Source organism: Vombatus ursinus, unplaced genomic scaffold, assembly GCF_900497805.2.
Source record: "Vombatus ursinus unplaced genomic scaffold, bare-nosed wombat genome assembly UNPS02014807.1, whole genome shotgun sequence".
NCBI classification, from domain to species: domain Eukaryota; kingdom Metazoa; phylum Chordata; class Mammalia; order Diprotodontia; family Vombatidae; genus Vombatus; species Vombatus ursinus.
Genome location: NW_020954585.1, coordinates 44,077,326 through 44,103,224, shown reverse-complemented (window position 1 = coordinate 44,103,224; position 25,899 = coordinate 44,077,326). Strand labels below are relative to the sequence as shown.

General features: G+C 39.3%; 1 protein-coding gene across 2 annotated transcripts in view; it reads right to left on the bottom strand.

Moving 5' to 3' along the window:
* DHRS7B (dehydrogenase/reductase 7B) overlaps positions 1–25,067 on the bottom strand; it is a 59,520-nt gene extending 34,453 nt beyond the window's left edge. Inside the window, exon 1 of one of the 2 annotated variants that reach the window (XR_003570233.1) lies at positions 24,971–25,067. Coding sequence is in view for 1 of the 2 variants with exons in the window: in XM_027874770.1 (XP_027730571.1) it covers positions 24,971–24,990 (20 nt within the window). In the remaining variant the exon portion in view is untranslated. The remainder of the gene's footprint in view (positions 1–24,970) is intronic. The other variant, XM_027874770.1, reaches the window with a different exon arrangement.
* Positions 25,068–25,899: the final 832 nt, after the last annotated feature.

Sequence of the window (25,899 nt, the reverse complement as noted above, 5' to 3'; positions counted from 1 at the left end):
ACTGGAATCCTATGATTTTCATCTTTCATATATTATGGATGCTGAGAATTCAACTAAAGCCCAAACAGGAAGATATAAAATGGATAAAAGAAAGAGAAACTACAAACCGTCTTATAAATTTCCGCACCCAAGGAGGAACCTTCAGGGATTCCATGAGCACCTGAAACAATACCTCAGTCCAATCTGGATCTCCTGGAACTGGAGGACATTTTGCCTCAAGTAAACATGGTGCCAGGTCGTAATCCATTCGTCGTCCTATAGGCTATATTTCTATGGGGAGAGCAGATTCCTGCATTCAATCAAGCCTGTTATTAAGGACTAAGAGTGCAAAACGAATTTAAAATCAGTTATGGATCTGTCCCAGCTGCCCAAGGAACCAGTTATGGGGGGGAAAAAAACCTATTTAGCAGCCAAACCAAAGTGTGCTATATATTTGGGAGAATTAAGTTCAATCTCCGATTAACTCTCCTGACCATTTGAAGCAAGGAGTTTCACAATGATAATCACTGCTGTTCCAAGGGAGTACTTTAGGGGCTCAAAGACCCATCCAATTTCTACTCCCCTCCTGGAAAATACAAGTAGCAGCAATGAGGGAATTAGTCAGAGAAGAGAACATGCTATTTGATCTCTTCTATGTACTCAGCTATTACGGGATGTGAGACTAGAGCTGCAATTTCACTGATGTTGGGAATCTTCCTCCCATTCCCAAGACTGCCAAAACTTTGTCTACCAGAACAGGTCAGCATTTTTCTCTGCAACTTTCAATCTTAGAAAAAGTTGCCTAGAACAGTGACAGGACTTCTTCAGGTTCTCCCAGCTAGTATGTAGCAGAGGCAGGACCTGGACCCAGGTCATCCCAGCTCTGAAATTAGCTCTGTATCTACTATTCACTGCCACCTCTCATGTTCCCATATTACCACTTCCCATTCTCAGCAGTCAGGACTGAATTTCTAAATAATTCACTCTCACTTGCTTCCTTGCTTTGGGGGTACCATCTTCCATCAAAAAACAGAAGTAAAAGGGAAGGTCCTCAAAGTGGCACAAAACAATTATGTCTTGCCTGGCATAACCTTCAGCCTAGTGGAAAAACGTCCTATGCAAAGTAGTAAAAGTAAAAAAGATGCATTTTAGTTTTTATTTGGGAGACAACACCTACAAAGGAATTTCTTTACATAAAAAATTACTAGTTTTTATAACAGTAAACTAAGTTTACAATTTTAAAAGCTAATAACTAGTTAGGCTTTCAAAAACCTAGTCCTTGTACAATCAGTGACAACTCTGTTGGAAAGATTCAAATGAGGGAAAATGTCTTGCTCATATGACTTTCTACGTTTAAGGATGAGCATGCAGAAACGAAGGGGGGGGCAACTAGGTGGCGCAGTGGATAGAGCACCGGCCCTGAAGTCAGGAGGACCTGAGTTCAAATCTGGCCTCAGACCAAACACTTGGACACATACTAGTTGTGTGACCCCGAGCAAGTCACTTAACCCCGACTGCCTCACTAAAAAAAAAAAAAAAAAAAAAAAGGAGAAGAAGTGGGGGAACATGTATCAGTATCTTCATGGGTCACAGTGGAAAGTGGGGTCATGGAGAGAAAGAGCTGTTAAGTCTGGAAAATAAGGAATAAATCATTCCTAGGCACCAAGCAACAGACAACTGCGGCTATAAAATAAATACATGGGGCATTACATATAACTTATTTGTGTATGAACACAACTAAGTTGTACTATTTCATGGCAAAAAGGCATTAAAGTCTATTTTTGTATGGCTGATAATTTTAAATAGCTGAAAAAACTTTAAGGATATCACTGGTACATTAAACCTGTTTGAATTTTATCAACTACAAAATAGTCAGAACCATAACTATACAAAGCTTTACTATTTAAAGTAAAGGTGGAAAATCCTCTTCAGGTCACCAACTGGCACTTAACTCCAGACTCGTCCTGAGAGGGCAGGAAATATCACTATTTGTTTGGAATTCTAAATTTCCAGAGTGACATTTTAAAAACAGTTCCCAGGACATCAAATAGGAAATGAGACAACACTGTCTTGTGGCTGAGATGACCCAGCTCATCCAGGGCACAGCCATCACTCCTTTTAACCCTTTTCTCTACTCCTCTACCCCTCTACTTCCTCTTTATTAGTAAGAACTTTGCATTACATTTCACAGGTGGAATTTTCCCTTAGAATTCTTTTCTTTTCCCTAGCAATTTTTAAAAACCCAAAAAACAGAAAAGAAAAAAAGACCCATCACCACCATCACAAATTTTTAATTTGTTGGTGTTGGTTACTGGACTTTGTTCAGATATGACACAGAAATTAAACCATTAATACCCTTGTCTGAAAATAAAAACATTGTTATTTTATAAGAGAAAATACATTAAAACCCTTTAAAAATCAGAAATGGTTTCAGGACAGTCAAAAAGCGTGGATTACACAGTAATTCACAATGTTACACATGGCAGAATCAGGCTAAAGAGCAAAGAAGGAGGCAATGAGTGGCTTAATATCTTAAAAAGCAATAAGGATTTCTTCCCTGCAAACACATACATACCCCACTCTACTTTCATAATCAAGTACTGTACTAGCTATAATCCAGCCTGTCTATTTAAGGTTACAAATAGCAGATAAAAATCTATTTTCAGAAACTAAGAGTGATGGTTAAAAGGAGAGTAAAGTTCCTCTTTTTGTGCCCTAGTATCCAGTCAGCAGCAGCATAGTGTCCTCAATTAGCGCCAGTCTTTGGATTGAAGAAAGTATAATATCCTACCTTTGATAATAGCAACCTTGCCAGCAGCGGGTCCCAATGCCAGTGTCTTTCCTGGGTCTTCTGACACAAGGGCAGACAGACAAATTGGGAAATGGCAAGGCACCAAACAAATGTTCCACAGCCAACAACCACTGGTCAGGATTACCGAGAACAGTCTTCCAGAAAAGCAATATCCAAGTTTCCTTCTGTGCCCTTTAGAAGAACACAGCTGTCCCCCAATCCACCCCCAGCTTAAAAAGTTATAGACACATTTGAAAAAGCAAAACTTAAAAGAGAGAATAATATTATTTCTGCGTGGATAACAAGTATTCAATTCCAGAAAGAATGGACATTGCACACACATTTCAAATGAACAACATTCTCTGGTAAAGCACTAGGGACAAGTGGAACAGCGATCATAGAATTAAAAGTGGAAGAGGTACCGGGCATAAAAGGAGATCTAAAATATACTCTAATATTCTGGTTCTTTAGATGATCATGATCCAAATATTTATCTAGAAGGAAATTTAGTACAGTAGAAAGAGCACTGGCTCTGCTGTTAGGTTCATATATTGTTCTTTATGCCAAGTTGACTCCTACCTCAGACACTTACCAGCTGTGTGACCTTGGGCAAGTCATCTGACCTCTACTAACCTTAGTTTCTTCATCTGTAAAATGGCAATGATAATAATAGCACCTACCTCACAGGGTTGTTGTGAGGATTAAATGAGTTAATTTATATAAAGTACTATGAAAATCTTAAAGGGCTGTACAGTACAAATGCTAGCTAGTATTATTATTACGTAATTCTGGATCAGAATCTGGCCCTGTATCAGGGTAACCATGGGGATGCAAACTTTTTCCCAGGATCCCACTAGTCAATGAAGTCATGATCTGTGTCAAGGTTTTTGGGACTATTTGCAGAGATCTGGGGCAAAAACTCTCTGGAAGGGAGAAGATGGAATGTGGTGTGTGGACGCATCTTCCATCATGGGAACGTAGGAGCAGACACAGGCAACCTACGAGCTGATAGAGGCTGCAGAGGGTAGCGTGGTTGGTGTGGTGGTCAAGGATGATGAGGTTCTTGTATCCTGAATGGCTCTGGTCTGGTAATCTCCCTCAGAGATTCTGAGCTATGATACCATTGTGTTAACTGTCCTCCCTACACTATCTGAGCAGGATAAAGCCATTTCTGCCCTTGTAGTCAGAAGTGTTTTAGCACTGGCTGCTGTATTTCTAATTGGCACTGTAGGCCATCTCTTCCTTTTCCCCTCTCTCCCCTCTGAGCTTCCTGCCTATCTCTTTTTTGCTACTGGATATCCCCCTGCTAGATAAAATAATAATGATAATAATAGTTAGCACTTATATAGCACTTTAAGGTTTCCATAGTGCTTTGCAGAAATCTCATTTGATCTTCACAACAATCCTGGGAGGTAGACACTGTGTGACCCTGAGGAAGTCACTTAACCCCAATTACCTCATCAAAAAAAAAAAAAGTAGAAATTGGGGAATATAAAAAAAGCATCTGTATAATGTTGTAGACTCATCTAGCAATCACTGTGGAGGAATGTCCCAGAGAAAGCAGGTGAAACATGCACTCTCTATGGGAAATCACAAACTTAGTGGTACTGTTATGACAGGTTTCTAAGCCAAGTCAAGGAGATAAACAGGAAAAATAAAGGCAGAGTGAGACTTATGATCTGGAGCCACCATTCCCCTAGATTACTGTAGTTTTAAGCTAAAAGCCTAACATGATGGAGGAGAGAAAAGGTCCCCATTTGGGTTCTCCTATCTCCTTCCCCTATTCATTGCCTCACAAATGGGGAGCTGTCCCTAACATTTGTATTACATGTCAGGAATAGTCCTTGGAATTAATTTTTTCTCTTTTCTCCTATTGCTATCTCTTGTCCTGGAAAATAGGTTTTACTTTTAAAGGTTATTTTTTTATGCTCCGTTATGCATAGGTTTTGCTGGTAATTTTTAATTCAAACTGGTTCCTACAACAGGCCTCATTTCCTTTTTTGTGAAGCTGACTGGAATTTTGCAATTTGTCTTTTTTTTTTCTGGAATTTGTTGGATTTCTTGATATAAATGTAACTGAGGTGAACAAAACAGTTTATAAAATCTGTTTGGGCTTTATTTCTTAGTTTCTTGGATTCTAATTTATGTTTTTTGTTTTTGCTTTTGCCTCAGAAAGGGAATTTGACTTTCCTACTCTGGAAATTATATTTCATTCTGCTCCTTTTCCCGTAGTGGGCAGGTTACTATCCTATGACTATTGAATATATTTTTCAACTTTTTCTGATATTTTAAAATATATTTTTGACAGATAATTGTTTTCCATTTCTTGGTTATATATTAGAATTGTTCTACCAGTGATTATTCCAATAAAGTCCTGTTTAGTTCCAATTTTCTTTTCTTTTCTTTTAGAAGATGTGATTTATAAGCCTTCCAGACTAGCCTGTCTTCCATAGTTTATCTGCTGCTAACAAGGAAGTATTGTTATGCAAAATGTTTATGGCTGAATTTTACTTATATACTTTGTAGTTATGAGCACATTTTGAATTCATGCAGTTTGCACAATTATTTGCTATATGTTAGTACAAGAAAAACTTTACTGATAGTTTTTTCATGATTCTGAGTTCACACCTATTTGATGATGCTTTACATAATAACTTTCCATTTACGCAAACAATTTTGTTTGCTGTAATAATATACAATTTTTTTCTCTAAATATTACTACAGGTGTGTGGCTCAAGCAATCTCTTAAAAAGACGGGTGCTGAAGCACCTAATGTATTTTTATTGTTCTATGTTAGGTGTTAAAAAGCATAAAGGCCTCCCAATATTAGGCATAGATCTGAAATGTGAGGATAATGGTATTCTAAGAATATCACACACGGATATGAAGTCTGGAAATAAGCTCATTAACACCAGAGCACAGACTTAGCACCGGAAGGGATGTCAGAGGACACCTGGTCCAATTACCTCATTTTATGGACACAGAAGGGTTACATAACTAAGCAACGGAGTCAGGATTCAAACACAGATCCTCTGACTCAAAATTCAGCGTCCTTTCTACTGGATCACAATGCCAATAAACAGAAAGAAAAAAAGGGGGAAGCAGAAAGCTCCGGGGGGAAGGGGGAACAGGGAGAGATGGGCAGAACCGTCCACTGGAAATACAGCAGCCAACGCTGTGACTTGTGACTACAAGGGCAGAAAATGGCTTTATCCTGCTCAGCCGGTGGAGAGGGGTCAGCTGCTGTCCTTCATGGTGGAAGAGGACCAAAATGACATCCCTAAGTCGGGGTCAGTGGACAATGTGTCCAACTGCAGCCGATCAGACCAATAGCTCGGAAAGGTTGGGCACAAATAGTCCATATGAACATTCAGAATGGAGATATCTCTAAATTTTCACTTCTTATATTTCTTTTGACCTACTGCAATTCTGCTTTGCTTATTCAGCACAGCTCCTTCTTTGATGCGGGCATGCCATACTGGGCAGGCTGTGCCAGTGGGTCCTATGTCTCGCAAGAAATACCAAAGTTCTTCAGAAAGATTTTGAGTGATCTTCTATCACCCGCCATGTGAGCACCTACTTTCTGTGAGTTCTCCATAAAACAGTCTTTTAGGTAAACTATGTTTGGCATTTGAATAACACAGCCAGCATTTAAATAACATGTGACACTTGAATTGTACTCTGTACAAGAGAGTTTGAATGCTTGGCAGGAGAAAGGACCTCAGTGTCCAGTACCTTATCTCACCAGGTAAGCTTCAGAATATTTCTAAGACAAATGAAAATGAATGACTGAATGAATGAAAATTCAAATGAAAGTGGTTTAATTTTCTAGCATGGCATTGGTACTCTGTCCGGGTTTCACAGGCACACACAGGTCAGCACAACAGCTCTGTATACCTTCAGTTTGGTGAGCAGCCTAATACCTCCTTTCTCCCACACTTTCCTTCAGAGCCTCCCAAACACTGAGTTGGCTCTGACAATGCGTCTGTCAACCTTTTCATGTGTACCTCCCTGGAAAGTATACTGCCAAGGTAAGTAAACTTATCCATTCAAAATTTCTCCACTTGCTGTAACTGATGGTTCCATATATGGATGGGGTGGTACTGGCTGGTGAAGAACCTCCATTTTCTTAGTGTTAATTGTCAGGTCAAAATTAGCACAAGTAGCAGAGAACTGATCCATACTCTGTTGTATCTTAGCCTCAGAGGTTTCAGTGAGTACACAAATATCTGCAAACAAAGTCGCACATCAACTCTCCCTCCACTTTAGTCTTGGTTTGTAGCTTTTTGAAGTTAAATAATTTACTGTCAGTGCAGTAGCTTATATGTTGGTTTCATCCTCATTGAAGGTATCTGATACCATCATAGAAAACATCATGCTAAAAAGCATGGGAGCAAGCACACAACCCTGCTTCACTCCACTGGTGACTGAAAAAGCATGAAAAAGTTATCCATTATCCAGAACCCGTGCAATCACGCCATCATGAAACTGCCATTAAATACTAATGAACTTCTCTGGGCAACCAAATTTTGCCATTATCTTCACAAGTCTTCACAACTAACAGTATCAAAGGCCTTGGTTAGATAAATGAACATTGCATACAGACCTCTGTTCTGCTCTTGGCATTTCTCTTGGAGTTGTTGGCCAGCCAACACCACGTCAACCATTCCTCAGCCCTTTCTGAAGCCACACTGGCTCTTGGCTAGATATCTATCCCCTATACTGTCTATTAGGAGGGACTCTGGCAAGAATCTTGCCAGAAATGACTAAGAGAGAGATGCCCCTATGACTGCCACAGGACAACCTATTTTCTTTTCCTTTATAGGGATAGACAATGGAGGCATCCTTGACCTCCTAGGAGATAACCTTCTCTTGTCATACAATCCAAAAGATTTCAGTCAGTTTTTGTCTGAGCAGTGGACCCCCTGCCTTGTAGATCTCTGTTGGAATGGAATTAGCAAGGAGCGCTTTGCCACCCAAGAGGAGCCTAATGGCATTCAAAATCTCTTCTTCAGTTGGAAGTTCATCTTCAAAGGGACTGACTTCAAACTAAGGTATACGGTCAATGGCCTCAGCATTGGTTGATAACAGGCTGTTGAGAACACTATAGAAGTGTTTAGCCCAACTCTCCAGGATCGTGTCCTTATCATTGATCAGTGTGCCTCCATCAGTGCTGATTAGTTGAAATGCACCAAAGGTCTTTGGCCCAAAAAAAAGCCTTCAGGACATCATAAAATGACTTTGGATTGTTACTATCAGTGTAAAACTGAACTTCATCTTCCTTCTTACTTAGCCAAGAATCCTGCATCTCTCTCAGCTTTGCTTGAGCTGTACTTTTGATGGAGTCAAACGCTGCCTTCTTAGAGATGAACTATTCTGCTGGTAATCCCTGTGGAGTTCTTGTTTTTCATTGGGTAGCTTCTGAATTTTCCCATCATTTTTGTCAAACCAATCCTGATGTTTGTGAGTGTTCTGGCCCAGATGAGTAAATTTGGTACTATACACCAAATCTCTGAAAGCTGCCCACTCCTTTTTTGCTCCATTGTTGCCAACCACGTGTTGGCTCAGCTTTTCTTCCAAATCAGCAACAAAATGTTCATCATGGGGAAGCGCTCTAATCTGCTGATGATGTCTTCTGATTGTCAGAGAAACCTGGGAAGATTTGTATGAACTGATACCAGCTGGATGATTACAACTATGTAAAAGAAAACAACTTTGAAAGATTTAATCAATTGGTCAATGCAATGACCAACCATGACTTTAGAAGACTGATAATAAAGTATGCTTCCCACCTCTTGTCAGAGAAGTGACAGACCCAGGAGTACAATATGTCAGCCAATAGAAAATAAATCTACAAGAATAACATTAATACTTCTTGTTGGTGGTAAAAAGACTGATTTTTTAAAAAATATCAGAATATATACATCCAAATGATATATAAATGACTCAAAGTAGAAACTTTGGGAGATCATACCCTTACTCCACTGATGCAATGGGCTTCAGAATCTTCAGCACATTCCTTTGAATATCTTCAGTGTCAACAAACATTCATCCTTTGAAGATGAATTTCATTTTTGCAAACAACTAAATTGAAATTAGTCTGATAAATAACATAGATGGGAAATACCTTTCTAAGTTAAAAGAAAAAAGAAGATGGAATAACTACAAAGTTAATATGGCTGATTTTCTTATGTGGCTTTTAAAAAACTCCAGATCCAGAGCTGGACAGGACCTTGAAGGTTATCTGGTATAACTTCCTCACTTGACAGATCAGGAAACAAGAGGCCCAGGTAAGTTAAGTGACTTACTCAACTTCACACAGGTAGTAAGAGGTATGGTTAGAATTTGAACTCAGGTCCTATGACACCAAATTTAGCATTCTTTCCACTGTAGCATGCTGGCTCTAATGGCAATCTCCCAAAAGGAATTGTAAATAAGTTTTTAGTAATGGTAGCATCTCTGGAGTAAGTATATAACCTCTTAAAGTTACTGCTTAGAGGAACATTCATTGAGATCTATAAATTCATTTATGTTTTGTTTTTTTGGAGATAATCAGGGGTAAGTGACTTGCCCACAGTCACACAGCTAGTAAGCATCTGAGACTGAATTTGAACTAGGTCTTCCTAACTCTATTGATGGTACTCTATCCACTTGACCTCCTACCTGCCCTTATGTTTGTTTTTAGAGAAATAAAAAAGCCATGTTTTCATAGTCACACCTCCTTTATAAGAATGAATTTATAATGAACAATTATACTATAGGCAAAATGAAAATAACTTCAAAAGTACAAAATCACCCAATTTGCTCTTTTTTAAAATAAAAAATCTGTTAAAATGTTGGCTATAACTACTGTCAACAAGAATACAAATAAAAAACATAATCTGGTTCAAATTTTGAAGCAGATACATTTGAAAGAAATGTCAAGGTTAGTACAAAAGCAATTTAAACCTAGCTGTTTGAGGTATTTTCTTCCTCATCATACTACATAGATATATTTGTACGGGACAAGAAACCTCTTTCTTTTGATCTCTGCACTTGAGAGTAGAGGAATCCTGAAAGGACACTAATTTCAGAAATATAACATAAAATTTCATGTTAATCTAATTACAGATCAAATGAAATGATAAAATTCAGTTGGCACAGCACATATATGTGATATCATTTTGGGGAATGGAGCAGGGAAGAGAGGCATTTCATCAATGAAGGATGCCCCCCATATGGAAACTCCTTTCACAAATGTAGATTGGCAACTCACTGAGAGATTAAGTGAATTGTTCTCAGCCACACTGCTGGCATATGTCTGAGTCTTTCTGAATCTATGATCAGTCTTCTATCCATGCTGCCTTTTCAATGGTCAACAATAAGGGAAATAATTCTGGTTCGATTTTTTTAAAGCCTAAGTTCTAGAAACATAAGAGTCTGTCGTTTTAAACTAAAATATATAACTCATGTAGCATTCAGAACCATTTCCTTGGCTTTTTTTTTTCCTCCCAAATTGCCTGAGAACACACAATTTGTGATTCTAGTCCAGGTTTGTATCTGGGGCAAACTTAGCAATACTTAATTAGAAGCCTTGACTTGGAGAAGGCCAAGTTCTGGGAGGCACTGTCATATCACCACCATTTCACAAAGCATGAGGGCAAATCCAGAGATATTTGGAATACTAAAAGGCACAGAGAAGAAAACAGAAGGAATGAAGTACAGACAGGGAGGCAGTTTTGAAAGTAATATGTGGAATTTATTATATGCTTATAAAAATAAGCAGTATGAAATAGAGATTCATAGTTTCATATAAAACCCTCATTTTGTGTTCTGCTATGTATATGGAAATGCTCTTCTTTATGTGTAAATTTGAAATAAAAAAACAAAATTTAAACAGAGCCATTGGTTACTAAAATCAATTTCAGTTTCTAACTTTTTTTTAAAGAGTAAATTTGATATTCATAGAATCATAAAATAATTCTTAATTCATGGAGAAGAAAATTTGGCAAAGACCGTAGTTCTTTCAATCTCCGTGGTTTGTCTCTCACAATTCACTTTAGACCAATATCAATAGGCAGAAAATGAACTGAACCCTATTTTTAACTGTGCCAAGGACACTGTGGTGCTAATACTAAATAATAATAATAATGATGTGATACAACATGACTAATGTGGAAATATGTTTAATATGATCATACATGTAATAGCCTATATCAGATTGCATGCTGTATTGGGGAGAGGAGAAGGGGGGAAATTTTAGAACTCAAAATCTTATAAAAGCAAATGCTGAAAACTAAAACAAAATAAATAAATAAAAAAAATGACGTGAAGAAATGGAAAACGCTACTTATTATCAGAAGCAGTATGGTTTTAATGAATAAAGAACTGGCCCTGATGACAAGGAAGACCTGCCTCTGACCCTGGTTATCACCTGCATGGCTAGAGGGAGGTTCCTCACTGGAAGGTTTCCTAAACACATGAAATCACAAGTCTCGTCCCTATGCATGCCCCAAACCTAAGCTTAAAGAAGAGATTCACTTATCTCATTTATTATACACTCTCCCTGTTCCATGAGAGAACCAAAAATTCTCAGGGTTTGTTTTTGACAAAGGACACTGAAAACAGGAATAGTTTAAGCAAGTCAAAGGGAAAGACCTAGAGCAAGCCAGCAACCAAGTCACAAGATAAAAAAGAAAGAATATGGCTGGTACAAAAGGGACTGATGGTATATTACATCAAATGTCTAAGTTCAACCTTTCTTGTAGCTAAACTCTGGCAGAAGAGTATGTTTAAAAAAAATCTTAATTGTTATCAATGGCAATCTTGATTTCTTTCCTGAACTTAGAAAACCTGTTGGTCTACATCTAAATTGTCCCCTTTTAACAATGTACCTTTTACCATAATTTAGCTAAGTTGATACAAGACACTGAATAACAGTATTTTTAGAACTGAAAAGCACAATGACGCTTATCTACTATTTTTCCGCTTTGTGGAAGGCCCAGGATGACCAGCCACTTAATCCCCTCCTGGCTCCGCTCCTAACTTTCGGATTTCAAAGCTATGTTTCAGCTGCTGTTTAACAGGCCTCACCCTTAAATATCAACGCATCCCTGCAACCTGATCACTGTGGAAAACCCTCCGCCCCCAAGCCAGTCCCCTTCTGGACATCTCACAAGCGTTCATGGGTCCATCAGTCAAGAAGCTGAACTTGGATTAGGGAACTCAAGATTCTGAAATGTTTTCTCCCCTCCCCCTTCTTTAGGATGACTGCTTGATTATGCCCACAGGTGTCAGTGTTTTTGGTCCTCAGTAAAGTTGCATCTATATATCCCAGAGAAAATCCAAAGAAAACAAACTGATTTTTTTAAAAAAAAGATATTCACTGGGGCATCTCAGAATTTCAAGCCAAAATACAGTTAATACTAATATAAATCTCTCCCTGTTTAGCATTCTTTACTTAACAGAAAAGTGAGCCCTACAGTATTTTATCATTATACCCAGACAAATGTAATTGTGCCCATTCCCCCAACTCCCATGGAGGACACCAGATCCCACATCAATTTAAAATTATAAGGGAACAAGTTGTTCACCCTCAGAGTAAAATAGTTTCTGCATGACATCTGTAGAAGCAGGGTGATATGACGGAAAGAACTCTAGACTTTGGAGTTTTTAAAAAATGGGTTCTAGCTCTTGCTCTACCATGAGCTAGCTGCTGGCAAATTTAATCTCATAGAACCTCATTATGATTATTTGTAAAATGATGGCCAAACGGATATTCTTCTTTTCCCTCCCAGCTCTGCTCCTGATTTGTGGATCTCAAAATCATGTCTCAGCTGCTGTCTCATCCTGCAACTTTTCTCAGTACCTAGGCTCTCCTTACCTTGCAACATTCACCTATTTAGTGACCTACTCACCCCGGAACATTCCTCTGCCAAGTTGGCCCCCTTCTCCCACTGGTGAGTTGCTGCTGGGCCTCTATTTTGTGAAGGGCCCCAGGTTAGCCAGTCCTCATTCCCTTCTCAGCTCTGCTCCTGACCTCCAGACTTCAAAAGCATGCCCCTGCAAACACCTACTTCTCCACCTGCCTCTTAGCTTCCTTTTGTGCGAGCTGTCATCCCTCTTTAAATGTAAGCTCCCTGAGGACAGGAGCTGTCTTTGTGCTGGTATTTGTTAAAACCAGTGCTTAGCACAGTGCCTGGCACATTGTAAGTACTTAATAAATGCTTGTTTCCTTCATCCTTCCTCCCTTTCAAAGTGTTCTCATATTATTCATTTGACCTTCACAATTCTATGAGAAGGATAGGATAGTATCATCTTCATTTTACAGATGATGAAATGGAAGTATTGAGTGAGTGGCCCAAGATTACCCAGGGCTAGTAAGCAACAGAGCTGGGAACAAGACCTACATCTCCTGGCATCTAATGCACTGGCAACTAACCCACTACATCATAATGCCTTTCAAAAAGATCACTATGAAACATATTAATAATCTTCTATTGGAAAAAAAGTCCTTGAAATTTCTCTTCTTGAGAAATTTAGAGCAGTGATTGATGATCAAACACTAAAAACAAAAATACAAGTCAAAGAATGACCCTTCAGAATACTGAAGACAGACGGGAGAGAAAGAGATGGAAAAGAAGAAATGACAACCTGACAGGGCTTTTCCATTTCCAACTTGTATACTTACATCTAAAAATAACCCAACATGGGCCATATCACTTTCTTTTACAGTGTGTCTTGTGAAAATAAATAGAGCTTAGGGAACTTACTGGCATTAGTTTTTGGAAGACAGCTTCACTTTCTTTATTACTGAGATTTATCACTTCTATTTATAAGTCTTCACAAACTGGGAAAAAAAATGCTTGGTAAATTCAGAATCTGTATGAACAAACACAGAATGACACTCTGCCCCTCACCTCTTTCCATGGCCCTGGCCCAGGCCCAGGGTTTAATGTCTCCACTGATCTCCTGGACTACTCACTCTATTTCAAATAGTGCTATTTCCAAATGCATTCATCCTAGTTATTACTATTATGAGTATACAGCACAGATCATTTTGACCTGCATTTATAATCAGAAAACTGACAAACAGTGACAAGAATTCTCTTGCATCTCACAAATATTAATGAGTCTATCAGTGAACAAGCTGAACCTGGATTAGTGAACTCAAGATTGTGAAATGCTGTCTCCCCTCTCCCTTACTTGGCTTGATTTTTATGCCCACAGGTGTCAGTGTTTTTGGTCATCAGTAAAGCTGTGTCCACTATATTCAACAGAAAATGCCAAGATGACAAACTGATTTTTTAAAAAAGCATGTTCACTGGGGCATCCCAGAATTTCAAGCCAAAATACAGTTAATAGTAATATAAAATCTCTCCCTATTTAGCATTCTTCACTTAACAGAAAAGTGAGCTCTACAGTATTTTATCATTATATCCAGCCAAATGCTATGCCCACTACCCCAACTCCACTGGAGGACACTAGATCCCACATCAATTTAAAATTATATGGGAACAAGTTGTTCAGCCTCAGAGTAAAATAGTTTCTGCATGACATCTGTAGAGGCAGGGTGATATAATGGAAAGAATACTAGACTTGGGAGTTTAAAAAAAAAATAGGTTCTAGCTCTTGCTCTACCACTAGCTAGCTGCTGGCAAATCACTTAATATTTAATCTCACAGAACCTTATTATCCTTATTTGTAAAATGCTTGATTCAGTCAAAGGGCTGCACTTGAGGATCTAGAGGTCCACTTGTGGCCTTGAGGCCTCGGGTTCCCCAACCCTGGACTAAGTGATTGTTTAAGTACCCTCCAACTCTAATATTCTATGGTAATTAGGATTTGGAATGAATCTTACTACACAAAGTAAAAGGGAATGACAGTTTATTCAAATCTTAGAAACTCTATTCTCTGAAATTCTAGACAGTGGAAAACTTGACTGCATATTAAATTAAACAGGAAACAGAAAAGGAAATGTTGTGAAGTTAGGCCACATAATGTATTATTTCTACATGAAACCAAATATGAATAGGGACCAACATATTGTTAGGAGTAGGAATGGTGATTGCCAGGAAATCATATCAAAGAATTTTAGAAGCTGGCAGAAACTAAATGAAATATATTTTCATAAATGCTATTTATTTTCTTTTTCTTTGGAGGCAATCTGAGTTAAATGACTTGCTCAGGGTCACACGGCTGGATTTGAAATCAGGTCCCCCGGCCCCCAGAGCAGCCAGTGCTCTATCCACTGTGCCACCTAGCTGCCCCAATGCTATTTATTTTCACAGAGGAAGTAGTCCAGAGGTTCCCAAAGTAGGCGATACCACCCCCTGGGAGGAGGGGCCACTGGAACTCAGCAGGGTGGTAGTAGCCTCGGGTACAATTTGGGGGAATAAAAATAATGGGGTGGTGGAAACATAAGGAACGAAGAAAAGAAAAATTTGAAAAACCGTTCATACATGTTTCATCTGTTGTGTAACAGAGTTAAAGATGTAGTGATTACATTATTTTCCAAATAAACACACAAAATGCAAGTTATAACCTATCAGTGGTCAAGTCAGTGGATGGGTCTTAACAAGCAAATGTTGGCAGATGAGCCTGTCTCACATTGTTGGGGAAGTCCAGCATGCATCGGCAGGAATATGTGCATGTAATGACTTGTCTACAATATGATATTATTCGGTTATATGATGAAGCATCAAAACTTCAATGCAGGAAAAACCTCACAAATTTATAATAAATTATTAAATTTAAAATGCAGTATTTAAAAAAGTATTTTTTTTGGCTAGGCAATGGGGTTAAGTGACTTGCCCAGGGTCACACTGCTAGTAAGTGTTATGTGTCTGAGGTCAAATTTGAACTCAGGTCCTCCTGAATCCAGGGCCAGTGCTCTATCCACTGCGCCACCTAGCGGCCCCCTTTTTTTATTTTTTTGAAATGATGCAAGGGGCAGCTAGGTGGTACAGTGAATAGAGCTCTGGCCTTGGAGTCGGGAGGACCCGAGCTCAAATCTGGCTTCAGATACTTAACACTTCCTAGTTGTGTCACCCTGGGCAAGTCACTTAACCCTGATTGCCTCACCAAAAAGCAAAAAAAAAAAAAAAAAAAAAGATGCAAATTTCAAAAACTGTTAAAGGGTAAAAGAAAAGCAGATTTTCAGAGGGGGCACTGAGTAATTTTTTTTTTTAAAGGGGGTAGTTGGCCAAATAAGCTTTGGAACCTCTGATCTGCTCCAACTCCCTCAATTTACCAACAAGGAAACAAATCCACGAGTAAAGCAACTTGAACAAGTTGTTTACAAAGGCAGACAGAAGAGCCAGGACCAAAACCAGTGCCTCCCTCCAACATAGCATTCTGCCTCCATATACTACTACTCAAGATGTCTGGTCATGGTACAAGGTTTTCAACATCCTAGTCATGTTCTTTCTGCCTCATGTGAAACTGCAGTCCCCCTTTTACAACATCATAGTTATGATCGGTTTCATCCCAGTACAGTATGTTCTTATTCTTCATCATGAATATATTACTCCTGATGGTCACAAGGACCAATGCAGCAGGAAATCTCCTACCATGGCCTTCACAGAGACAGGTCTCTGCACTAGTTTCAAAAAACTAGGCTTGCACTCTAGTTAGTTATGGGTAAGTCATATTAGAGGCAACTAGGGTCACTGAAATACCAGTCACCTTTGTGGTTCTGCCAAGACCTCACTTTTTACAAGATGAGAACAGAAAGGAAAGCGGGCATCAATCACTGTGCCTCTAGCAACAAAGGTCTCCTATAGGAAAGGGTTTGATCTGCATCCTTCTTTTCCCTAGGATGCTGGCTGTTCTCAGGGTCTAAGATACCTTATTTTCCTGACCTCCAAAGGGTCTTGAGAAGTACAAACGATCTCTCTGAGGCTGCACCAGTGGGGCCATGATGAGCTTTGGGACTAGGAGTATTTGACCTCACAAAAGATGACCAATTAGCAAAATGACAAATAATGGGGTGACAAAGACCCTACTAACGCCTCTTTAAATAAAAGCAAACCTCAAGCTTAAACAAATTTTTTTAATGAGAAAAAATAAAGAATTTCTATTTAGATGCCCCTAATTCTAGGTTTCCTTGCAATGTCTTCGCTCCCACTATCAAGATGCTAGCTATCTTTTAGGCCTCAGTTTAGCTCCTTCCTCCTCTAAGAAGTCTTTCTTGATTACCATGGTAAAAACGATTTCTCTGTCCCTGAAACCTGTTCAGCATTTACTTACATGAAGATTTATAACTGGAAAGGACCTCTAATCTTTAGAAATCCTTAGAAATCAAATTCCTTATTTTATAGATGAGGAAATTAAGGTCCAAAGGGGATTAACTAACTTGCCTAAAGTAAAACAGAAAATAAGAGGCAGAGGCAGACGTACAGTGCTCCTCTGGCATTAATCATATACTGGCTTTTAATGTAGTTATCATAAACATGTCTTAAGACCCTAAATGGATTGATTTCCTGGAGGGCAGGGATGATACCTAACAATTCTGTGCCCTACATATACACAGTCTGGAGTCAAGAAATATTTGTTCGTGATGATGGATTTAGTATCCATTTGAGAGGGGTTAATCTGGTGGCTGGAGGGAAGAGATCAGAAGCTTTTAGGAGACTGCTGCAATAGTGACTGGAGGCCTGCAACATGGTTGTAGTGGGGGACTGAAAAGAAAGGATGAATGCAAGAGATCCTTCAAAGGAAGATTAGACAAGATTTGGCATCGGTTGAAAGGTATATGAAAGGGAGGGAACAAGTAGATTTTGAGCCTCTCTGGCTGGGGAAAATATTAAAATTTGGAAGTGGAAGGAGAGGAGCTGAATGGACAGGGAAGATGATCGTAGACATGCTAAGTTTGATGTGATATGAGGTAGCTAAGTGAAGATAGTCTACAGGCATTTAATTGGACCCAAGCAAAGGATCAAGATGGTAAAAGATTGAAAAAAAATTAAAGAGTTGATAAATGAAGCCAGTTTCTAAGAAAAAGAATATAATTATAATAGCTTATATTTACGTAGTGCTTTACAGTTACAAAATACTTTAATAATAATAGCTAGCATTTATATAGTGCTTCAAGGTTTGCAAAGCACTTTAAAATATCTCATTACATCCTCACAACCACCTTGGGAGGTGGGTCCCATTATCTCCATTTTTACAGATGAAGAAACTGAAGCAAATAGAGGTTAAGTGACTTGACTAGGGTCACACAACTAGTGTCTGAGGATAGATTTGAATTCAAGTCTTCCTGACTCCAGGCGCAGCCCTCTATCCACTGCATCATCTAGTTGCCTATTACATCCACTTTATACTTCATAAGATCATGACAACCACCCTGTGGGGGAAGTCATTGTTCCTTTTTTACAGATGAGGAAAAACGGAGGCTCACATAACTTGAGTGATATGTACACAGTCACAGAGTTGATTGACACAGATATTAATTGGCAGATGGCTGAAGTCTCAAAGCTTCATCTATCATCTTTCAGTAGATGGTTCCCAAATCCATAGCTCTAATCCTGACCTTTCTCCCATGCTCTAGTCTAGACCAACATTTGCTACAGCTTGCAGAAGTGGAAATGGAATCCAAAAGTCACCTCATGTAGGGGAGGGGGAAAGAAAAGAAAACTCCCAGCAGCATTACAGCCAAAATCCAGAGATTACAGGTCAAAGAAAAAGAGCCAAGGATGGAACCTTCCTGACTCTACACCTAGGTTTTATCCACTGTGCCACCTAGTCACCTAAGGAAAGGCACAGGGGAGAAAAACTGGAAACCAAAACACTAAGTATCCAAAAACACAGAATATAAATTCCAAGGAGCCAGTCAGAATCACACATGATTCAGCAGCCACCAATAAAAAGAGTGCAGAGCTTGGAATATGATATTTCAGAAGGTTAAGGATATAGGCTTATAACCAAAAATATTACCCACAAAAACTGAGTATAATCCCAAAGGTAAAAAAAATGGATCTCTAATGAAATCAGAAGACTTCCAAGGATTCTTTTTTTTTTTTTTTTTTTTAGGCAATTGGGGTTAAGTGACTTGCCCAGGGTCACACAGCTAGTAAGTGTCAAGTGTTTGGTCTGAGGCCGCATTTGAACTCAGGTCCTCTTGACTTCAGGGCCGGTGCTCTATCCACTGCGCCACCTAGCTGCCCCTCAAAGATTCTTAATGAAAAGATCAGAGCTGTGTAGAAACTGAATGCAGAATGAGACATATTTTTTTGGACACGGCCAATGTGGAAATTTGATTTGCTTGACTAAACATGTTTGTAACAGGAGCTTTGTCTTAATTTTGTTCTCATTTAGGGTGGTGGCATGGAGTAGGAAAGAAGATGGATTTTTTCTGATTGAAAAAATACATATGATTTAAAATAAACTTCATTTTTCTTTAATATTTATTCAACGATAACTGTATCAATACAACTCTCCTTAATATTTCTTAATATTTTTGTCTTTATAATTCATCTCACACTTAAAGCTTCAGTAGGATAGGAATCCGGTCATACGGTCACAGATTCAGAGTTAGAAGGAACCTCAGAGGCTGTCCAGTACAATGGCCTCATTTTACAGATGAGGAAATGAAACCTTAGGGAGCCTAAGTGACTTGGCCAAAAATCACACAGGTATTAAGCAACAAAGATGGGATTTAAACCCCAATTCTCTGAGATTTGAGAGTCAGAACTCTTTCCACAACTCTGCCTCTGTTTACCTGACTTTGTACAGCTCCTCACAGAACAATACAGACCAATAAGTAGTTAACATTTAACAAATACAAGCATAAATTCAGTAACATAATTATAACTCAAATAACAAGAAGGATGTAGCTTGGTCTACTAAACAAAATGCAGCAGAAATAGAGGCTTTGCATGAGAAAAGTGTCATTTAGTACAGACACTTTAAATAGAAAAATGTTTGAAAAGTAGCAAAACTCATAATTTCACATCTAAATATGAAACAAAGGTGATAGAGATGAGAGTTTTGCAAAACTCTTGTCTTTCCTTAAGAATGTATTTTTCTACCCTTTACTTAGCACCTTTGGCCTGCTTTTTTTAGTTGCTCCTATAGTCTAACCACACTTTTTCTATTGCAATGCGGAAACAAATCTGATTTCTTAATGAGTTTCCCTATGTTATTCATGAATTAATTTTCCTTTAAATATATGACCATCACACTGTTTAACAAATTCTTGCTAGATATGCTATTTTTCAATTCAGAGACAAACAGTAACTGAGATACCATGACAATTTCAAAGTTTCATTAGCATTAATTTGTTGGTTGATAAGCTCTGCAAGATGAGAAGGGAGAAGTAGAAGGGAAAGAGGAAAAAAATAGATAAATGAAAGACAACAATAGTTTGAATATTTCATTTTATTTTAAAATGTCCTTTTTCAGCCAACTTTTCATTAGCGACTTAAGCTCTACTTCCTTTCTTTACCAATTATCTGATAACAAAATGTCATCTCTTTAATGACCCTTCTCACCCACTGAAATGTTACTAAGGAATAAAAGGGCCATAAGTTCTCTGAAAGGTCTTGTAAACACCTAGTCTTGGACCACCTTTGAGAACCATACACTTGGGGAATTCCTAATAAAAGGAAAACAAAACAGAGGGAGTCCTTTTTTAAATCTATGGATTCTTAACTGTAAGAAGCACTAAGGCCCTAAACTATGTTCAGATACAGTAACTGAATTTCTTAAAATGAATTATACTTGTAACATACACATTTTTACAGTTAAGTAATTTCATTTATTTCATTGTTGAAAAGATCTTACGCACTACCTTTGGCAGCAGCATATTATCTGCAGGTCAGTGTCTTCAAACAGGAGATTAGGACAATTAAGGTCAAGAGATATCCTAAAGCTGTTTAGTGGTGACAATTAAGAACTATTTGCTATATAATTGGAGAGAGTGGATCTTCATTAATTTCCCAGGTTCTCACATTGCACCTCTTGGCTTTCTATATCAGTCGCAATGCTTCAAAGGAAAACTGAATTTTCAAAGCTACAGATTTCTGTCTATAAAGGACAGAAGTGTCAAGAAGTATTAAAAGGCATTGGAAATATTCTAGGACACTACTATATTATCACAATTTGTAAATTTCCAATTCTTGCTATGGCAGAAAATAACTGCTGCTCGGCAAACAGTAAAAGACCAACAGAATAAACAATTTAAATTCTCTTTACTAGTTCTAGATGCCTTTTACACATTATAGAATGTTGAGGAGTATAAAGCCACAATCATCTATTCTTTATAGCACAAATTATAAACACCAAGCAGTTAAATCAGAAGAATTATTCTGGAATAACCATATTCATCCTTCAGTTTTTCAAGTACACATTTACTTAAATATATATTGCCACAAATAAACATAAATTGCCATAAACAGAGATGCTTATTTATATATCTATATAGCATACATGTGTATTGCTACTTTTTATATGACCATTGGCTGTTTCTAATTCATACTGTATCTCTAATTATGCTAAGCAAAAATTAGTATAGTATGCATGGCAAGATTGTATATAAAAAAAGACTTAGAAAAATTGTATGGACAAAAGCAATTTTCAACTAATTGGTATACAGCTATTTTAACAAAAAGGGAAAGCTGGTCTTTAAAATGTACTGATTAGCACTGCCATGTTAAAAAGCTTTTTAACAGCACCCTCAAAATCAAAAGGTCTAGGGGATGAATATATTCCTAAATTTAGTTTTAGTTGCTAAATTCTAAATGGAGGCCAGAACCCTGTCACATAACATACAGTAACTCTACATGTACATGCTTAACAGGATCTTAACACAATTTCCTTGATTCACATTAGCAAAACTTTTCGATAGAACTAGGTTGAAAATTCCATATTAATTTATAATTTTGAAACACTATGTTTCATAACAGTTCCTGGTATAACAAGTTTTTTTTTTTAATTGTTTATACAAATCTCAGAAATGTTTAATTCACTGCTAACAAGAACCCATATTTTTTTTTTCTTTCTTTTTTTTCAGGTGAGGCAATTGGAGTTAAGTGACTTGCCCAAGGTCACACAGCTAGTACAGTCAAGTGTTTGGTCTGAGGCTGGATTTGAACTCAGGTCCTCCTGACTTCAGGGCCAGTGCTCTATCCACTGAGCCACCTAGCTGCCCCAACAAGAACCCATATTTAAACAGTCAAAGCTATTATGGCTGTGTGCTTAGCACTGCCTAGACCTTAACTGATAAAAAAAATGAGCTGCTTACAAAACTGAACTTTAAACTCTACTGGTAAGTAATGTTTACATCAATTCAGCTGCCACCAGTGAACTTGTCCCTTCACTAAGGAGTCTACTGGCCAAGCTTCAGGTTACTGAGGGCTTAAGCAGATGGCAGGAAGAATGCTGCTACAATCAAAAAGAATTTATTAAATTTTTTAACTTGATGGGTAACAAGAAACTTCCAAACTAAATTTAGCCTGCCATGCAATCTCAATTCTAATCTGTAAACTTGTTACAAATATATTCAAATAAACAAACTTGCTGTTGGGAGTATACATAGATTACCTGGCAAATCATTTTTACCTTAAAAATTAACAAACAATTAACTAGTAAAATATTTCTCATTTGTATCACCTAGAATAATAATTTTAGTACATAATCATACAGCACAATACATGACAATCTCTGATATTTACACAGCACTTTACAGTTTAAAAAGCACTTTCACACACATTAACTCAGTTGATCTTCATAGCAACCATTTGATCCAGGCAGGGTAGGTGATACATTATCTCAATATTATAGATAAGGAAACTGAGGCTCAAGAGAGGTTAAGTGATTTACCCAAATTTTACAAAGCAAATAAACATCAGAGCTGGCCCTAGTAACTTAGGTTTTCTGACCTCAGTTCCAATGGTTTTTCCACTATACCAAGTCTAGGAATAAGATAAGATCAGGCCTTAAAAGGTCAAACTACTGGGCACAAGCATGGTCCGAACATCACCAAGTTCTTAATGGAATATCAGTGATTTTGGGCATGTAATTTCACTTTCGTGGACCTCAGGTGCTTCACCTGTAAAATGAGGAGACTGGATTAGATGCCCTCTGAAATCTCTTCCATCTCTAGACCTATGATCCTAGGATCTTACATATTTTTTCTTTAAGTCAACATATGTGAAGTCACGGTCACCTGCAGACACCAAATTAGCCTTAGCTTTATGGCTACTCCACTATCATTTTACTGACACCAGGTAGAGCAATGAGCTGGAAGTACGTTCTTCTGTTCCTGATCATGTAACTATGCGACCAAGGCCAAGCCGGTTCATCTTCCCATACCTTACTATTTCCTCTTCTGTACAGCAGTGATGACATTTTATTCCTGAGAGCTTTAAAGAATGCTGAGGTAAAGCTGATAATGCACTTTTGAAATGGAAGGCAAATAAAAATAGTCAACTCAGTTATCTATGTTACTGGAGGTGAGCAGAAGCACAAATAATGCAAAATGACAATTATTTAATTTTTGTCTTTTAGGAATAATCTTTTTGGACTGTCTTTTACAGGCACTTATCCTTATATCCCAACCTAACCCTGCCCTGTAACCAGCCCAGGGTCAAACCTATTATTTGAAAGTAGGTGAATGCCTTCTTTGATTTTCTTTAAGCCAACCATTTAGCAAAGTGCCTGGTACTTAATAAGAATTTAACAAATACTTGTTGACTATGTGAAAGAAGGAATGGGTCATTGAGATGGATCCACAAAACTGACATGCCTCCAGTGGGCTAAGTGGATTATATAAAATATTTATAAATGTTAAGTAAACCTTACAATGCATAAACTAAAACTGAGTATAACCTATTACAAAAATAAAACTCTTTATATAAAGCCAGACAAACCTATTACTTTTTTTTGGGGGGGGGTAGAGGGGTGAGGCAATCCGGGTTAAGTGACTTGCCCAGGGTCACACAGCTAGTAAGTGTCTAATGTCTGAATTCGGATTTGAACTCAGGTCTTCCTGACTCCCAAGGCCAGAGCTCTATCTATTGCACCACCTTGATGCCTCAAACCTATTACTTTTAAAAGTTTTAATGTGGTCTCAGGAGAGTTGGATACTGTCATTCATAAAATCAGGGAAAGTAACCCAAAATACCATGAGTAGGGCTAGCCTACTAATCTACTGGCAGGCCAAAACCAAATGCAAGCGAAAAGGAAACAAGAGAATGGCAACATTCTTCTAGTGGCACATGATGCTGTAACTACATTTATCCCCTGAACATATCCTGTTCCTTCGAAGTATTAAAGAGCCCTGCACGGAAAGATACAGAGGTACTAATTTGTTCCTTCTGTTTCACAACTGAAGAAAGTGTTAAGTGATTTGCCCAGAGTCCCATAAGTAGTGACAGAATCGAGGTATGAAATAATCCTTTGGCACTGAATGATAGTCTATTGCAACATCCTCATTTTACAAAGGAGAAAGTCACTCCTGCATAGCTTGAAAACTAAGTCAGGGAGCAGAGAGGTGGTGCAGTGGATAGAACACCGGCCCTGGAGTCAGGAGGACCTGAGTTCAAATCCACCCTCAGACACATGACACTCACTAGCTGTGTGACCCTGGGCAAGTCACTTAACCCCAACTGCCTCACCAAAAAGAAAAGAAAGAAAACTAAGTCAGGCCGAAGACACCTATTACTTCCCTCCCACCTTGGTGCGCAAGAACTCGGGAAGCCGGGCTAGACAGATAGGAAACAGGGAGCTAGTTCAGTCGACTATAAACTACTCCGTTCTGAATCCCTGGGCACGTTCCTCCTCTCTCCTCCCCCTCTCCCTTGGCCTGGCACACAGTAGGCACTTAATAAAGGCTTGGAGATTGTTGGGCTGCGCCCTCCCGCGTGTCCGGGTGTCCCGCACAAAGTAACGAGGTCCCACACGCAGCAGGCACAGGGGGCTCTGGGAGGAAGAGCGGGAAGGGGCCTCGGGGCCGACCTAGCTCAACACCCCGAGGGACAGAGGAGGAAACTGAGGCCACTAAAAGTGACAGCCCCGTGTCAGGATCGCTCCACACACTTCGTCTCACAAGAACTCCGTCTACACAGGCCTCTCCTCTCAGACGTCAACGAATTCGCTCAAATTCCCTCCCCATCCTCCGCCCCACCGACCCGCCGTGATGGGTTTCTCCTCCCCGACCCTTTACTTCCCTCCCTCCCTCCGAAGTCCACGCCATTCTTTCCCTTAGAACCCACCTACCTGGTTGCCAGAGAGACCATGATAAATCAATTTTCCCCGCCCCAAAAGGAAGTTGCGCAAAGCGTTCAGGAACTTCCGCCTCAAGGGGGACGGCGCATGCAGGATTTCCGCCCAATTCCGGGAAGGGGGAGAGCGAAGAGAACGTGGCCCACGTGTGTACGTGCTTGAGAGTGCGCGAGCGAAGGAGGACGTCCTGCCGCCCCGAAGCCCGACGCCCAAATCCCGGAGCTAGCGTTCCCAGGTGACTCCGCGCGGCCCGACGTCCCCGCCTGCCCGCCTGTGACGTGTGCGTGCGTGGGGCTGGAGACCCCCACCCACCCATCCCACACCTCCGGCTGAAAGCTCCGGCTCCTTTTAGGGTCCTTCGGTTTTAGAGTTCCCCGCATACCTCGAGGGAGGATCCTTGTCGTTCGGGTTCCGTTCTAGGTTGGGGCCGGAGCGGGTAAGGAACCCGGGAAGTTTAGCCCTTGGATTGAGAACGGGAGCTGCCATCTCTTATCCTGATCTCCCGTTTCACCGAGGCGGGCGGCTGGGGCCTCTCACCGGCCAGGAGCTGGACGGGACCGGGGGACAGGAGGACAAAGGGAAAAATAAAGAGTTTCGGAGGGGAGGGACATCTTTGAACTTGGCCCTGACCCTAACGGAGACGAATGGGTTAATTTGTTAACTATCCATTCCCTTAAGAGGAAATGACCGGGGTGGGGGGGGGAGGGCGGGGAGCTAGGTGGTGCAGTGGATAGAGCACCGGCCCTGGAGTCAGGATGGACCTGAGTTCAAATGCGGCCTCAGACACATACCACTTACTAGCTGTGTGACCCTGGGTAAGTCACTTAACCCCAATTGCCTAAAAAAAAAAAGAAAAAACAAGAAGTGACATGTTTTTCATTTGCTCTGCCCAGGCAACCTAACCCAGTGAACTGAGGAAGAAA